Consider the following 16,234-nt stretch of genomic DNA (forward strand, 5'->3'; position numbering starts at 1 on the left):
AAATGCATTCCAAGTGACTACCTCATGAAGCTGGTTGAGAAAATGCCACAAGTGTGTAAAGCTGTCATCATCACAAAGGGTGGCTACTTTGAACAATCTTAAATATAGAATATATTTTGTTTTGTTTTAACACTTTTTTTTTTACCCTCGTAAAACTGACCGTCCAACCGATCCTCCACTTCGGCGATGTCATCTATAAAATAGCTTCCATCACTCTACTAAACAAATTGGATGCAGTTTATCACAGTGCTACCATATACTACCCACCACTGCGACCTGTACACTGTCGTTGGCTGGCCATCGCTTCATACTCGTTGCCAAACCCACTGGCTCCAGGTCATCTACAAGTCTCTGCTAGGTAAAGTCCACCCTTATCTCAGTTCACTGGTCACCATAGCAACACTCACCCGTAGCACACGCTCCAGCAGGTATATCTCATTGGTCATCCCCAAAGCCAATTCCTCCTTTGGCCGCCTCGCCTTCCAGTTCTCTGCTGCCAATGACTGGAATGAACTGCAAAAAATGTCTGAAGCTGGAGACTCATATCTCCCTCACTAGCTTTAAGCACCAGCTGTCAGAGCAGCTCACAGATCACTGCACATAGCTCATCTGTAAATAGCCCATCCAACTACCTCATCCCCATACTGTATTTATTTATTTATCTTGCTCCTTTGTACCCCAGTATCTCTACTTGCTCATTCATCTTCTGCACATCTACCATTCCAGTGTTTAATTGCTGTATTGTAATTACTTCGCCACCATGGCCCATTTATTTCCTTATCTCTCTTATCCTCATTTGCAAATACTGTATATAGATTTGTATACTGTATTGTATGTTTTGTTTATTCCATGTGTAACTGTGTTGTTTTTGCTCTTTTGCACACCAGTGTTTCTACTTGCACATCCTCACCTGCACATATATCACTCCAGTGTTAATTGCTAAATTGTAATGACTTCACCACTATTGGCCTATTTATTGCCTTACCTCTTTACTCAGTTTGCACACACTGTATATAGATTTTTCTACTGTGTTATTGACTATACGTTTGTTTACTCCATGTGTAACTCTGTGTTGTTTTTGTCGCACTGCTATGCTTTATCTTGGCCAGGTCACAGTTGTAAATGAGAACTTGTTCTCAACTAGCCTACCTGGTTAAATAAAGGTGTTCTCAACTAGCCTACCTGGTTAAATAAAGGTGTTCTCAACTAGCCTACCTGGTTAAATAAAGGTGTTCTCAACTAGCCTACCTGGTTAAATAAAGGTGTTCTCAACTAGCCTACCTGGTTAAATAAAGGTGTTCTCAACTAGCCTACCTGGTTAAATAAAGGTGTTCTCAACTAGCCTACCTGGTTAAATAAAGGTGAAATATATATATTTTTGTAAACAATGATTCCCATGTGTGTTATTTCATAGTTGTGATGTCTTCACTATTCAACCATGTAGAAAATAGTTTTACAAAATAAAGAAAAACCCTTAAATGAGTAGGTGTGTCCAGACTTTTGACTGGTCCTGTGCATGAATTGAAATAATCAAATATATGATAGAGAAAGGGACCACAGGCCACTTGGGTTGCCATTTCATTTAATACATGTTGATCCAGCTACGGGGTAAATACAAAGCCTGCAATTAATTTATACATTTTATTTTTAAAATAAGTAATTCCATTGATTTGCACAGCTGCGCGTCTAAAGCAACCAAACCTCTACACAATATGTGCATTAAGTAAAGCACCCATAATCTATACATTGTTGGATCCCAAATGGCACTCGATTCCCTTTATAGTCCTCTGCTTTTGACCAGGGCCCATAGGGAATAAGGTGCCGTTTGGAACAAAGACATTCAAATAGGCAATATTTCTCATCATAAGATTCTTCAGTCAGAAATAAATTCGTGCAAAGTTCATGTTTGAGACATGAAATCCATGCATGTTTCCCAAATGGCAACCTATTCCCTTAACAGTGCACTATTTTGACCAGGACCCATAGGGCATTACATAGGGCTCTGGTCTAAAGTAGTGCACTATTTTGACCAGGACCCAAAGGGCATTACAGAGGGCTCTGGTCTAAAGTAGTGCACTATTTTAACCAGGACCCAAAGGGCATTACAGAGGGCTCTGGTCTAAAGTAGTGCACTATTTTGACCAGGACCCAGGGCATTACATAGGGCTCTGGTCTAAGGTAGTGCACTATTGTAGGGAATAGGGTGCCATTTGGGACGTAGCCCATGTTTCATGTTCAGATTTGGCACCACCCTTTAACTGAGGTCTGTTGGATTTGAGACCCTGAAGAGTTCACACAAACACAAACTAAAGTCTGAGTTAAGTCCAATATCTGGTTTCAGTGACTGTTCTAGGACGGTTCAAGGAATTGTGTAGCTTGGGTATCAAAGAGTGTCACAGGATGGCACAAACAGACTGGTACGCAGGCTAGGAAAGATGCATGATGAGGAAACACTAGGCTACTACTGTAAAGTACCAAGAACAACAACAAAAACAAGGTTGCAAAATTCTGGAAACTTTCCAAAAATTCCCAGATTTTCCTGAAATCCTTGTGAAGTCTGTATTTGCTGCTTATTCCCTCCTACTTTTGTAAATTTTACAACGGTATTTCTGGAAAACGTGAGAAAACGTGAGAATTTTTAAAGAGTTATTCGAATTTTGCAAGCCTAAACAAAACCATTTTAATTTGATTCTTTACAGAATGTAAAGTGTTTGAAGCAGATAACCTTTTTACAGAATGTAAAGTGTTTGAAGCAAATGAAACCTTTTTACAGAATGTAAAGTGTTTGAAGCAGATGAAACCTTTTTACAGAATGTAAAGTGTTTGAAGCAGGTGAAACCTTTTTACAGAATGTAAAGTGTTTGAAGCAGATGAAACCTTTTTACAGAATGTAAAGTGTTTGAAGCAGGTGAAACCTTTTTACAGAATGTAAAGTGTTTGAAGCAGGTGAAACCTTTTTACAGAATGTAAAGTGTTTGAAGCAGGTGAAACCTTTTTACAGAATGTAAAGTGTTTGAAGCAGATGAAACCTTTTTACAGAATGTAAAGTGTTTGAAGCAGGTGAAACCTTTTTACAGAATGTAAAGTGTTTGAAGCAGGTGAAACCTTTTTACAGAATGTAAAGTGTTTGAAGCAGGTGAAACCTTTTTACAGAATGTAAAGTGTTTGAAGCAGGTGAAACCTTTTTACAGAATGTAAAGTGTTTGAAGCAGGTGAAACCTTTTTACAGAATGTAAAGTGTTTGAAGCAGGTGAAACCTTTTTACAGAATGTAAAGTGTTTGAAGCAGATGAAACCTTTTTACAGAATGTAAAGTGTTTGAAGCAGGTGAAACCTTTTTACAGAATGTAAAGTGTTTGAAGCAGGTGAAACCTTTTTACAGAATGTAAAGTGTTTGAAGCAGGTGAAACCTTTTTACAGAATGTAAAGTGTTTGAAGCAGATGAAACCTTTTTACAGAATGTAAAGTGTTTGAAGCAGATGAAACCTTTTTACAGAATGTAAAGTGTTTGAAGCAGATGAAACCTTTTTACAGAATGTAAAGTGTTTGAAGCAGGTGAAACCTGAACCATAAAAAGGGATCATATTACATGTAAACAGACCCTTATATTAGTTTTTGTTAAAAAAATACTCAGGAGTATCAATCACACATTTTATAAATGGTTTAAACCTAAAGTATCATACAATCTCAATCAGTAGCACTACACACCATGTTGTTGTCATCGTCAGTGCTATGCCACAGATATATTACAACAACAACAATAATAATAATAATAATAATAATAAATACAACTAATAATAACAATAATATTTTTTGTATTTGTTTTTGAAAAAATGTGCTAAATAGGCATCTACCACCACGAACAGGAAATGCTTTGACACATTGTGCTTTTACAAACAAAATAAAAGCCTTTGGGTTGACAGTGTCGTAGAGAATAGGCCTCCAACGTCCACTGATGACTTACACACTGACTGTACACTGCACACTCTGTCTTAGTCCCAAATGGCCCACTATTCCCTATATAGTGCACTTATTTTGACCAGAGCCCTGGTCTAAAGTAGTGCACTAATATGGGAAATAAGGGGCCATTTCGGATGCACCCTCTAAAATACTTTGAACCCTGTCGGCAAAAGAGGACACTGTCAGACATTTCCGGTAACCTTCCCATAATTCCCAGGTTTTTCCCAGAAATCCCAGTTGGAAAAAATCAGCAGGAAATCTGGAATCCTGGCGAAGTTTCCGTAATTGACCAATCCCAGACCTGGATGGAGCATAGAGAGAAACATGCAGGCCTTGGGTTGGTTGGCTGTAAGGTATAAAGACGTGCCATTCACAACCATTCATTCACTCACTCCGGACACAACAGGCAACAAATAGATAGGAAAAAGAAACAGGCTCAGGAAACAAATGAAGTGGTTTTTATAATAAAACGATGAAATAAGAAACATAGAAAAGTTATGTCAAAAATAGTAAAGTTCAATATTATCAGATGGCTTTGGGCAAAATGTTTATGTTCTGACTGGTTTGCCATCAGATTGATGTAGGATCGATTAAATAGGACCTAGTACTGAGCCCTGGGGGACACCAGTAATGAGACATTAAAGAGGACCTAGTACTGAGCCCTGGGGGACACCAGTAATGAGACATTAAAGAGGACCTAGTACAGAGCCCTGGGGGACACCAGTAATGAGACATTAAAGAGGACCTAGTACAGAGCCCTGGGGGACACCAGTAATGAGACATTAAAGAGGACCTAGTACAGAGCCCTGGGGGACACGAGGAGTAAGTAAGGGTGAGATGTAATATGTATATAGTATAATAACTGTATACTGTGTAATGCCTTTAAAATGTGTCTTAATCTTTAGTTGCCTGGTTAGAATAACTGCTCGTTGGATGTTACACCTGAGTCTAACCATACATAGTGAACAGGGGCTCAGGTGTGTATGAGAGGGGTTGGCCCAGAGTTGACAGCTGTCCATAGTGCACTCTATAGAGAAACAACTATTCCATCTCTTTTACCCATTTCAGACAGAAGACGTGGTATATTACCTGTAAAAAAGAAAAGGTCATGTTTATATGAGCCCCTTATTGACCACTCTCCTGCAGGTACACCCCTTTAATACATATCAGTGGGTAACTGGCAAACTGGGAGGGGTGGGGAGTTGTTAAACCATGGGGGCTGGTTGCTTTTCAAGTTAGGGAGGTGTTAAACAATGGAAGTGTTAATGAATTTACCTACAAAAAAAGCAGAAAAGCATTCGCACAGACAATGCAGGAATCACGACTAGGTGGGTGGGTTTTATACCCTTATACCCTTTTCAGATGTAACAAAAAGCAGAGAAGCATTCACACAGACCTGATACCTGGATGTTGGTTACAGGGTCTGTGAAAATGCAGGAATCGCAACTAGGTCTTTAGATGGGTTTTTATTCCTCCTTGTTTTTTCACCCACTACCCCTCTCAGATATACAAAAAGAGCTGGTATAAAAAGCTGTTAAAATAGGGGGATTTGTCTGTAAATGAAAGGAATATGTGGTACACGATATCAACAGAAGGGACTCAAGCACAGGGTTTCCTGTAGGCCGAAAACAGAATAAATATGTTCACAACATCCACACTCTTCCTAAATGTCAAAGCTCACAATTGTTTAGAGTATTGAGTATGTATTCAGAAAAGAGTAAAATAGAACAGAGTGTTGATGAGAGAATATGGCAAAGGTTATAAACCTGTCTAACTTTAATCAACCTGTCAAATGGCAGGATGTTAGATTGGTAGGTGAGGGGGTGGGGGGTGGACAGTGGGAACTGACGTGCTTTATGCACACCATGGGTATACACTCAAAGAGCATTTCAGTTTTAAAGACTATATCAAATAAAAAATACCACCGTGTTTGTTTGTTTCCTGAGGCATGTAAATAAAATAATCCAGCATAATAAGCAGAAAATACACATTGATAATAAAAACATCTCATCATAAAGCACTAATTAAGGCTGTTCTCTAACAACCAACAAATAAGGTTGCAAAATTATGGAAACTTTACCCAAATTCACTGGTTTACCAGAAATCGTTGTTGGAGCATTACTGATTTCCTGTTTTCTCCTCATAATTCCAGGAATCATTATTGGAGCATTACTGATTTCCTGTTTTCTCCTCATAATTCCAGGAATCATTATTGGAGCATTACTGATTTCCTGTTTTCTCCTCATAATTCCAGGAATCATTGTTGGAGCATTACTGATTTCCTGTTTTCTCCTCATAATTCCAGGAATCATTGTTGGAGCATTACTGATTTCCTGTTTTCTCCTCATAATTCCAGGAATCATTGTTGGAGCATTACTGATTTCCTGTTTTCTCCTCATAATTCCAGGAATCATTGTTGGAGCATTACTGATTTCCTGTTTTCTCCTCATAATTCCAGGAATCATTGTTGGAGCATTACTGATTTCCTGTTTTCTCCTCATAATTCCAGGAATCATTGTTGGAGCATTACTGATTTCCTGTTTTCTCCTCATAATTCCAGGAATCTTCCAACCAGGATTTCTGGAAAACTTGCACATTTTGAGGACAGCTACCAGACTTTTACAAACCAAAACACTAATATCCAACCTATCAAAGATACAGGAGACGTTAAAGACTCACTCCAGCCTCCCTGGAACCTCATCTATCACATGATTTACTTAACAAAAGGTACATCTCGAAAGGTGCTTCAGGTATTCTCATGACAGTAGGTGGGGGGGGGCTCTCTCTTTTGTCCTCAATTACTGCTCTATTGTTTCCTCAAGCAAGGGGACAGGCTGATAACAGAGTGCAGCATTAGACCATCTTGAATTTTGCAATTGTGTAAAAACAAAAACAAAAAAACTACATTTTTCTTTTAAACATTTTTGTTGTTGTACTTTAATGTATTTATATTTGGAATAAAGGGAAAAGTTCTCAAATAACTGGAGTCGGACTTTTACACTCAACTAAACTCACTAGGGTTGCTAGATTTAGAAGGTATCTAATCCACCCAACCCTTCAGCCCCTAGGGACAGAGCTGACCAACACCTACAGGGTGTACCTGGCAACCTCAATTCAACAGTAGCCAGTAACATGTTATGCCAGTTGGTAGTAAAGTTAGTTCACTGTGAAAGGAATTATCACTTCCACTTTACTGTGCCCATCTTTTCTATGGGCTTCAAGATTATATCATAACATTTGTGATATGTGTAATTATATTCGTGTAATTATATTCGTGTTTGTGGATGAATTTACTTCTATCAGATGCCTTTTCATGAAGCTTTTTTTTAATGAAGAACATTTTCACATGTTTTTTATTTGCACTTGAAGACCATTAGAAAAAAGAAAAAAAAATCTCTAAAAGTTGAAAAACTACAAGGCTGAAAGGGCAGTCACTTCCTGGTTACGTTCACAGCGTGTTGTAGCTTCAGGTACGGTGAAGACAGAAGAGGAGACGCCAGGCGTTATTCCATGCCTGAACCAGGGCCCGGCCTAAGGCTGGTCTGCCCCCTACTGGGCATCAGAGGATGGTGCAGAATAACTTCTTCTCCCGGAAGGGGTTCTCCGAGGCGGGCACGGGCACGATGAGGGGGTCCTCACGTATGTGGGCGTCGCAATACGCCATCAGGTCCGCTGCTGCTTTGGACACCTGGGGGGGGATTATGGTTAGGAATCTGCCATGTTAAAAGATCATAGCTAAAGATATAGCAAGGAACAGGTGTGATAACCCTAACCACACTGCTAACCCTAATAACTAACCTTAACCACACTGCTAACCCTAATAACTAACCCTAACCACACTGCTAACCCTAATAACTAACCTTAACCACACTGCTAACCCTAATAACTAACCTTAACCACACTGCTAACCCTAATAACTAACCTTAACCACACTGCTAACCCTAATAACTAACCTTAACCACACTGCTAACCCTAATAACTAACCTTAACCACACTGCTAACCCTAATAACTAACCTTAACCACACTGCTAACCCTAATAACTAACCTTAACCACACTGCTAACCCTAATAACTAACCTTAACCACACTGCTAACCCCCTAACCACACTGCTAACCCCTAACCTTAACCACACTGTTAACCCTAATAACCCTAACCTTAACCACACTGCTAACCCTAATAACTAACCTTAACCACACTGCTAACCCTAATAACTAACATTTAACCCACACTGCTAACCTAATAACTAACCTTAACCACACTGCTAACCCTAATAACTAACCTTAACCACACTGCTAACCCTAATAACTAACATTAACCACACTGCTAACCCTAACCTTAACCACACGCCTAACCTTAACCACACTGCTAACCCTAATACCCTAATAACTAACACTTAACCTAATAACTAACCTTAACCACACTGCTAACCCTAATAACTAACCTTAACCACACTGCTAACCCTAATAACTAACCTTAACCACACTGCTAACCCTAATAACTAACCTTAACCACACTGTTAACCCTAATAACTAACATTAACCACACTGCTAACCCTAATAACTAACATTAACCACACTGCTAACCCTTACGCCTAACCTTAACCACACTGCTAACCCTAATAACTAACCTTAACCACACTGCTAACCCTAATAACTAACCTTAACCACACTGCTAACCCTAATAACTAACCCTAACCACACTGCTAACCCTAATAACTAACCTTAACCACACTGCTAACCCTAATAACTAACCTTAACCACACTGCTAACCCTAATAACTAACCTTAACCACACTGCTAACCCTAATAACTAACCTTAACCACACTGCTAACCCTAATAACTAACCTTAACCACACTGCTAACCCGAATAACTAACCTAAACCACACGGCTAACCCTAATAACTAACCTTAACCACACTGCTAACCCTAACAACTAACCTTAACCACACTGCTAACCCTAATAACTAACCCTAACCACACTTCTAACCCTTACGCTTAACCTTAACCACACTACTAACCCTTACCCCTAACCTTAACCACACGGCTAACCCTAATAACTAACCTTGACCACACTGCTAACCCTAACAACTAACCTTAACCACACTGCTAACTCTAATAACTAACCCTAACCACACTGCTAACCCTTACGCCTAACCTTAACCACACGGCTAACCCTAATAACTAACCTTAACCACACTGCTAACCCTAATAACTAACCTTAACCGCACTGCTAACCCTAATAACTAACCTTAACCACACTGCTAACACTAATAACTAACCTTAACCACACTGCTAACCCTAATAACGAACCCTAACCACACTGCTAACCCTTACGCCAAACCTTAACCACGCTGCTAACCATAATAACTAACCTTAACCACACTGCTAACCTTAACCACACTGCTAACCCAAACGCCTAACCTTAACCACAATGCTAACCCAAACGCCTAACATTAACCACACTGCTAACCCTAACGCCGAACCTTAACCACACTGCTAACCCTAACGCCGAACCTTAACCACATTGCTAACCCTAATGCCGAACCTTAACCACATTGCTAACCCTAATGCCGAACCTTAACCACATTGCTAACCCTAATGCCGAACCTTAACCACATTGCTAACCCTAATGCCGAACCTTAACCACATTGCTAACCCTAATGCCGAACCTTAACGCCTAACATTAACCACACTGCTAACCCTAATGCCGAACCTTAACCACATTGCTAACCCTAATGCCGAACCTTAACCACATTGCTAACCCTAATGCCGAACCTTAACCACATTGCTAACCCTAATGCCGAACCTTAACCACATTGCTAACCCTAATGCCGAACCTTAACCACATTGCTAACCCTAATGCCGAACCTTAACGCCTAACATTAACCACACTGCTAACCCCAACACCGAGCCTTAACGCCGAACCACACTGCTTTTAGTTTTCATACATACACTGGACAGGAGGTTAGAGGAGGGTTATAGTCCACTGGACAGGAGGTTAGAGGAGGGTTATAGTCTACTGGACAGGAGGTTAGAGGTTATAGTCCACTGGACAGGAGGTTAGAGGAGGGTTATAGTCCACTGGACAGGAGGTTAGAGGTTATAGTCCACTGGACAGGAGGTTAGAGGAGGGTTATAGTCCACTGGACAGGAGGTTAGAGGAGGGTTATCGTCCACTGGACAGGAGGTTAGAGGAGGGTTATAGTCCACTGGACAGGAGGTTAGAGGTTATAGTCCACTGGACAGGAGGTTAGAGGAGGGTTATAGTCCACTGGACAGGAGGTTAGAGGAGGGTTATAGTCCACTAGACAGGAGGTTAGAGGAGGGTTATAGTCCACTGGACAGGAGGTTAGAGGTTATAGTCCACTGGACAGGAGGTTAGAGGAGGGTTATAGTCCACTGGACAGGAGGTTAGAGGAGGGTTATAGTCCACTAGACAGGAGGTTAGAGGAGGGTTAGTCCACTGGACAGGAGGGAGGGTTATAGTCCACTGGACAGGAGGTTAGAGGAGGGTTATAGTCCACTGGACAGGAGGTTAGAGGAGGGTTATAGTCCACTGGACAGGAGGTGAGAGGAGGGTTATAGTCCACTGGACAGGAGGTGAGAGGAGGGTTATAGTCCACTGGACAGGAGGTGAGAGGAGGGTTATAGTCCACTGGACAGGAGGTTAGAGGTTATAGTCCACTGGACAGGAGGTTAGAGGAGGGTTATAGTCCACTGGACAGGAGGTTAGAGAGGGTTATAGTCCACTGGACAGGAGGTTAGAGGAGGGTTATAGTCCACTGGACAGGAGGTTAGAGGAGGGTTATAGTCCACTGGACAGGAGGTTAGAGGAGGGTTATAGTCCACTGGACAGGAGGTGAGAGGAGGGTTATAGTCCACTGGACAGGAGGTTAGAGGAGGGTTATAGTCCACTGGACAGGAGGTTAGAGGAGGGTTATAGTCCACTGGACAGGAGGTTAGAGGAGGGTTATAGTCCACTGGACAGGAGGTTAGAGGAGGGTTATAGTCCACTGGACAGGAGGTTAGAGGAGGGTTATAGTCCACTGGACAGGAGGTTAGAGGAGGGTTATAGTCCACTGGACAGGAGGTTAGAGGAGGGTTATAGTCCACTGGACAGGAGGTTAGGAGGTTATAGTCCACTGGACAGGAGGTTAGAGGAGGGTTATAGTCCACTGGACAGGAGGTTAGAGGAGGGTTATAGTCCACTGGACAGGAGGTTAGAGGAGGGTTATAGTCCACTGGACAGGAGGTTAGAGGAGGGTTATAGTCCACTGGACAGGAGGTTAGAGGAGGGTTATAGTCCACTGGACAGGAGGTTAGAGGAGGGTTATAGTCCACTGGACAGGAGGTTAGAGGAGGGTTATAGTCCACTGGACAGGAGGTTAGAGGAGGGTTATAGTCCACTGGACAGGAGGTTAGAGGAGGGTTATAGTCCACTGGACAGGAGGTTAGAGGAGGGTTATAGTCCACTGGACAGGAGGTTAGAGGAGGGTTATAGTCCACTGGACAGGAGGTTAGAGGAGGGTTATAGTCCACTGGACAGGAGGTTAGAGGAGGGTTATAGTCCACTGGACAGGAGGTTAGAGGAGGGTTATAGTCCACTGGACAGGAGGTTAGAGGAGGGTTATAGTCCACTGGACAGGAGGTTAGAGGAGGGTTATAGTCCACTGGACAGGAGGTTAGAGGAGGGTTATAGTCCACTGGACAGGAGGTTAGAGGAGGGTTATAGTCCACTGGACAGGAGGTTAGAGGAGGGTTATAGTCCACTGGACAGGAGGTTAGGAGGTTAGAGGTTATAGTCCACTGGACAGGAGGTTAGAGGAGGGTTATAGTCCACTGGACAGGAGGTTAGAGGTTATAGTCTACTGGACAGGAGGTTAGAGGAGGGTTATAGTCCACTGGACAGGAGGTTAGAGGAGGGTTATAGTCCACTGGACAGGAGGTTAGAGGAGGGTTATAGTCCACTGGACAGGAGGTTAGAGGAGGGTTATAGTCCACTGGACAGGAGGTTAGAGGAGGGTTATAGTCCACTGGACAGGAGGTTAGAGGAGGGTTATAGTCCACTGGACAGGAGGTTAGAGGAGGGTTATAGTCCACTGGACAGGAGGTTAGAGGAGGGTTATAGTCCACTGGACAGGAGGTTAGAGGAGGGTTATAGTCCACTGGACAGGAGGTTAGAGGAGGGTTATAGTCCACTGGACAGGAGGTTAGAGGAGGGTTATAGTCCACTGGACAGGAGGTTAGAGGAGGGTTATAGTCCACTGGACAGGAGGTTAGAGGAGGGTTATAGTCCACTGGACAGGAGGTTAGAGGAGGGTTATAGTCCACTGGACAGGAGGTTAGAGGAGGGTTATAGTCCACTGGACAGGAGGTTAGAGGAGGGTTATAGTCCACTGGACAGGAGGTTAGAGGAGGGTTATAGTCCACTGGACAGGAGGTTAGAGGAGGGTTATAGTCCACTGGACAGGAGGTTAGAGGAGGGTTATAGTCCACTGGCCAGGAGGTTAGAGGAGGGTTATAGTCCACTGGCCAGGAGGTTAGAGGAGGGTTATAGTCCACTGGACAGGAGGTTAGAGGTTATAGTCCACTGGACAGGAGGTTAGAGGAGGGTTATAGTCCACTGGACAGGAGGTTAGAGGTTACAGTCCACTGGACAGGAGGTTAGAGGAGGGTTATAGTCCACTGGACAGGAGGTTAGAGGAGGTTATAGTCCACTGGACAGGAGGTTAGAGGAGGGTTATAGTCCACTGGACAGGAGGTTAGAGGAGGGTTATAGTCCACTGGACAGGAGGTTAGAGGAGGGTTATAGTCCACTGGACAGGAGGTTAGAGGTTATAGTCCACTGGACAGGAGGTTAGAGGTTATAGTCCACTGGACAGGAGGTTAGAGGTTATAGTCCACTGGACAGGAGGTTAGAGGAGGGGTTATAGTCCACTGGACAGGAGGTTAGAGGAGGGTTATAGTCCACTGGACAGGAGGTTAGAGGAGGGTTATAGTCCACTGGACAGGAGGTTAGAGGAGGGTTATAGTCCACTGGACAGGAGGTTAGTCCACTGGAGGGTTACAGTCCACTAGACAGGAGGTTAGAGGAGGGTTATAGTCCACTGGACAGGAGGTGAGAGGAGGGTTATAGTCCACTGGACAGGAGGTTAGAGGAGGGTTATAGTCCACTGGATAGGAGGTTAGAGGAGGGTTATAGTCCACTGGACAGGAGGTTAGAGGTTACAGTCCACTAGACAGGAGGTTAGAGGAGGGTTATAGTCCACTGGACAGGAGGTTAGAGGTTACAGTCCACTAGACAGGAGGTTAGAGGTTACAGTCCACTAGACAGGAGGTTAGAGGAGGGTTATAGTCCACTGGGCAGGAGGTTAGAGGAGGGTTATAGTCCACTGGACAGGAGGTTAGAGGAGGGTTATAGTCCACTGGACAGGAGGTTAGAGGAGGGTTATAGTCCACTGGACAGGAGGTTAGAGGAGGGTTATAGTCCACTGGACAGGAGGTTAGAGGTTATAGTCCACTGGACTGGAGGTTAGAGGAGGGTTATAGTCCACTGGACAGGAGGTTAGAGGAGGGTTATAGTCCACTGGACAGGAGGTTAGAGGAGGGTTATAGTCCACTGGACAGGAGGTTAGAGGAGGGTTATAGTCCACTGGACAGGAGGTTAGAGGAGGGTTATAGTCCACTGGACAGGAGGTGAGAGGAGGGTTATAGTCCACTGGACAGGAGGTTAGAGGAGGGTTATAGTCCACTGGATAGGAGGTTAGAGGAGGGTTATAGTCCACTGGACAGGAGGTTAGAGGAGGTTATAGTCCACTGGACAGGAGGTTAGAGGTTACAGTCCACTAGACAGGAGGTTAGAGGAGGGTTATAGTCCACTGGACAGGAGGTTAGAGGAGGGTTATAGTCCACTGGACAGGAGGTTAGAGGAGGGTTATAGTCCACTGGACAGGAGGTTAGAGGTTATAGTCCACTGGACAGGAGGTTAGAGGTTACAGTCCACTAGACAGGAGGTTAGAGGAGGGTTATAGTCCACTGGACAGGAGGTTAGAGGAGGGTTATAGTCCACTGGACAGGAGGTTAGAGGAGGGTTATAGTCCACTGGACAGGAGGTTAGAGGAGGGTTATAGTCCACTGGACAGGAGGTTAGAGGAGGGTTATAGTCCACTGGACAGGAGGTTAGAGGAGGGTTATAGTCCACTAGAAAGGAGGTTAGAGGAGGGTTATAGTCCACTGGACAGGAGGTGAGAGGAGGGTTATAGTCCACTGGACAGGAGGTTAGAGGAGGGTTATAGTCCACTGGATAGGAGGTTAGAGGAGGGTTATAGTCCACTGGACAGGAGGTTAGAGGTTACAGTCCACTAGACAGGAGGTTAGAGGAGGGTTATAGTCCACTGGACAGGAGGTTAGAGGTTACAGTCCACTAGACAGGAGGTTAGAGGTTACAGTCCACTAGACAGGAGGTTAGAGGAGGGTTATAGTCCACTGGGCAGGAGGTTAGAGGAGGGTTATAGTCCACTGGACAGGAGGTTAGAGGAGGGTTATAGTCCACTGGACAGGAGGTTAGAGGAGGGTTATAGTCCACTGGACAGGAGGTTAGAGGAGGGTTATAGTCCACTGGACAGGAGGTTAGAGGTTATAGTCCACTGGACTGGAGGTTAGAGGAGGGTTATAGTCCACTGGACAGGAGGTTAGAGGAGGGTTATAGTCCACTGGACAGGAGGTTAGAGGAGGGTTATAGTCCACTGGACAGGAGGTTAGAGGAGGGTTATAGTCCACTGGACAGGAGGTTAGAGGAGGGTTATAGTCCACTGGACAGGAGGTTAGAGGAGGGTTATAGTCCACTGGACAGGAGGTTAGAGGAGGGTTATAGTCCACTGGACAGGAGGTTAGAGGTTACAGTCCACTAGACAGGAGGTTAGAGGAGGGTTATAGTCCACTGGACAGGAGGTTAGAGGAGGGTTATAGTCCACTGGACAGGAGGTTAGAGGAGGGTTATAGTCCACTGGACAGGAGGTTAGAGGTTATAGTCCACTGGACAGGAGGTTAGAGGTTACAGTCCACTAGACAGGAGGTTAGAGGAGGGTTATAGTCCACTGGACAGGAGGTTAGAGGAGGGTTATAGTCCACTGGACAGGAGGTTAGAGGAGGGTTATAGTCCACTGGACAGGAGGTTAGAGGAGGGTTATAGTCCACTGGACAGGAGGTTAGAGGTTATAGTCCACTGGACTGGAGGTTAGAGGAGGGTTATAGTCCACTGGACTGGAGGTTAGAGGAGGGTTATAGTCCACTGGACAGGAGGTTAGAGGAGGGTTATAGTCCACTGGACAGGAGGTTAGAGGAGGGTTATAGTCCACTGGACAGGAGGTTAGAGGAGGGTTATAGTCTACTGGACAGGAGGTTAGAGGAGGGTTATAGTCCATTGGACAGGAGGTTAGAGGTTATAGTCCACTGGACTGGAGGTTAGAGGAGGGTTATAGTCTACTGGACAGGAGGTTAGAGGAGGGTTATAGTCCACTGGACAGGAGGTTAGAGGAGGGTTATAGTCCACTGGACAGGAGGTTAGAGGTTATAGTCCACTGGACTGGAGGTTAGAGGAGGGTTATAGTCCACTGGACAGGAGGTTAGAGGAGGGTTATAGTCCACTGGACAGGAGGTTAGAGGAGGGTTATAGTCCACTGGACAGGAGGTTAGAGGAGGGTTATAGTCCACTGGACAGGAGGTTAGAGGAGGGTTATAGTCCACTGGACAGGAGGTTAGAGGTTATAGTCCACTGGACTGGAGGTTAGAGGAGGGTTATAGTCCACTGGACAGGAGGTTAGAGGAGGGTTATAGTCCACTGGACAGGAGGTTAGAGGAGGGTTATAGTCCACTGGACAGGAGGTTAGAGGAGGGTTATAGTCCACTGGACAGGAGGTTAGAGGAGGGTTATAGTCCACTGGACAGGAGGTTAGAGGAGGGTTATAGTCCACTGGACAGGAGGTTAGAGGAGGGTTATAGTCCACTGGACAGGAGGTTAGAGGTTATAGTCCACTGGACAGGAGGTTAGAGGAGGGTTATAGTCCACTGGACAGGAGGTTAGAGGAGGGTTATAGTCCACTGGACAGGAGGTTAGAGGAGGGTTATAGTCCACTGGACAGGAGGTTAGAGGAGGGTTATAGTCCACTGGACAGGAGGTTAGAGGAGGGTTATAGTCCACTGGACAGGAGGTTAGAGGAGGGTTATAGTCCACTGGACAGGAGGTTAGAGGAGGGTTATAGTCCACTGGACAGGAG

The 16,234-nt window shown here is 44.1% G+C and overlaps 1 protein-coding gene and 1 long non-coding RNA gene across 16 annotated transcripts in view; both read right to left on the minus strand.

Annotated features, from left to right (window-relative positions):
- Window positions 1–4,401: 4,401 nt before the first annotated feature.
- The window catches only part of LOC118382553 (guanine nucleotide-binding protein G(I)/G(S)/G(O) subunit gamma-4), a 38,170-nt gene continuing 26,337 nt past the window's right edge, over window positions 4,402–16,234 (minus strand). Inside the window, exon 3 of the mRNA XM_052496804.1 lies at window positions 4,402–7,647. Within this exon, the coding sequence (XP_052352764.1) occupies window positions 7,519–7,647 (129 nt within the window). The 3' untranslated portion in view covers window positions 4,402–7,518. The remainder of the gene's footprint in view (window positions 7,648–16,234) is intronic.
- Window positions 7,792–9,991, minus strand: LOC127915930 (uncharacterized). Of its 15 annotated transcripts, XR_008092982.1 has the most exons (7): window positions 9,673–9,991; window positions 9,146–9,628; window positions 8,681–8,804; window positions 8,526–8,618; window positions 8,359–8,463; window positions 8,197–8,258; window positions 7,792–8,024 (listed from the first exon to the last, which is right to left on the minus strand). It is a non-coding gene; the product is annotated as an uncharacterized LOC127915930 (long non-coding RNA). The 15 variants fall into 15 exon arrangements; XR_008092990.1 differs by lacking the exon at window positions 8,197–8,258 and having other exon boundaries at window positions 8,526–8,556; XR_008092992.1 differs by lacking the exon at window positions 8,197–8,258 and having other exon boundaries at window positions 8,359–8,432; window positions 8,526–8,587.

Source organism: Oncorhynchus keta, chromosome 3 (assembly GCF_023373465.1).
Source record: "Oncorhynchus keta strain PuntledgeMale-10-30-2019 chromosome 3, Oket_V2, whole genome shotgun sequence".
Classification (NCBI taxonomy): domain Eukaryota; kingdom Metazoa; phylum Chordata; class Actinopteri; order Salmoniformes; family Salmonidae; genus Oncorhynchus; species Oncorhynchus keta.